We start from the raw sequence: 1,069 nt of genomic DNA, 5'->3' as shown, positions 1-1,069 counted from the left end.
CGGGCCGAAATCAGAGACGTGAATTCCGCCTGAAAATCGGGGGTCTGCGTCGAAAGATTTTTCACTTTTTCTGACTCCGTAAACCTTTCCGGAAGCGATCAATGAGGTCGGAGACGGCCTGGGGGCGAGTTTTCATGGCGATACGATTGACAATAAGCCGGGAAGACACGTGGGCGATGACGTCGGTTTCCTCCAGCCCATTGGCCTTCAGGGTAGTGCCGGTGTCAACGAGATCCACAATTGCGTGTGCCATTTTCAGGGAGGGGGCAAGCTCCATTGCGCCATGAAGATGCACGATCTCGGCGTTGATCCCACGGCTGGCGAAATGTGCCCGAGCTGTTACCGGGTATTTGGTGGCAATGCGTATTTTCGAGCTGGGGGCTTCGTCGCGCAAACCTGCTCGAGGGTGACGTGCCACACTGATGCGACATTGTCCGATTTCAAGATCAAGAGGCGCGTAAATTTCCGGGTAATCGAACTCTGTCAGAACGTCTGAGCCGCAAATACCGATATCGGCCCCTCCAAATGCGACAAAGGTGGCCACGTCAAACGATCGTACCCTCACAATGTCGAGTTGACTCTCCGTCGAGGGGAAACGCAGCGCTCGCGTTTTCTCGTCGATTGGGCTGGGCTGGCTCAGCAGTCCCGTAGCTTCGAGAACAGGAGTCAAAGCTTTAAGGATTCGCCCTTTCGGCAAAGCAAGAATCATTTTGCTACCTGTCGCAGCTTTTACTTCGTTCTCTTCGGGGGTTTTTGTTTCGATCATTGCCGACGGAGATTAACATCTTTCAGGCTCGAAAAACAGCTTGTGCCGAAACTTTGACTTCAGGATGAAATGCGGCGCGCTTTATGAACGGCACTGGTGCAACCTTCATTCCTGTTGAACGCTTAAGTTTACTCTCACCCAACAGGCGTAAATATGCGGCTAAGCCTCCAACCGCCGGAAATGACACCGGACTATAAAGCTCTTCTGTCCTCTGATCGTCTTTCCACCCGTACGCGCGACGCGCTTATTAAGCGCGAGGAATTTGATGACCAGGCTTATCAACCGCTGCATCTCTCTCCTCGG

At 53.0% G+C, this 1,069-nt stretch overlaps 1 protein-coding gene across 1 annotated transcript; it reads right to left on the bottom strand.

Annotated features, from left to right (window-relative positions):
* Nucleotides 1-61: 61 nt before the first annotated feature.
* Nucleotides 62-709, bottom strand: LOC100903301 (ATP phosphoribosyltransferase-like). The gene has a single exon (XM_003738637.1). It carries the CDS (start codon nt 707-709, stop codon nt 62-64), a length of 648 nt encoding a protein of 215 aa, XP_003738685.1.
* Nucleotides 710-1,069: the final 360 nt, after the last annotated feature.

Source organism: Galendromus occidentalis, unplaced genomic scaffold (assembly GCF_000255335.2).
Source record: "Galendromus occidentalis unplaced genomic scaffold, Mocc_1.1 scf7180000076240, whole genome shotgun sequence".
NCBI classification, from domain to species: domain Eukaryota; kingdom Metazoa; phylum Arthropoda; class Arachnida; order Mesostigmata; family Phytoseiidae; genus Galendromus; species Galendromus occidentalis.
Note: the sequence above shows the minus strand (reverse complement) of the source record. Positions and strands in the feature narration are given on the sequence as shown.

What these genes read in the sequence shown, in the direction of transcription:
- LOC100903301 (XM_003738637.1), bottom strand. Translation starts at nt 709, where the DNA reads ATGATTCTTGCTTTGCCGAAAGGGCGAATCCTTAAAGCTTTGACTCCT.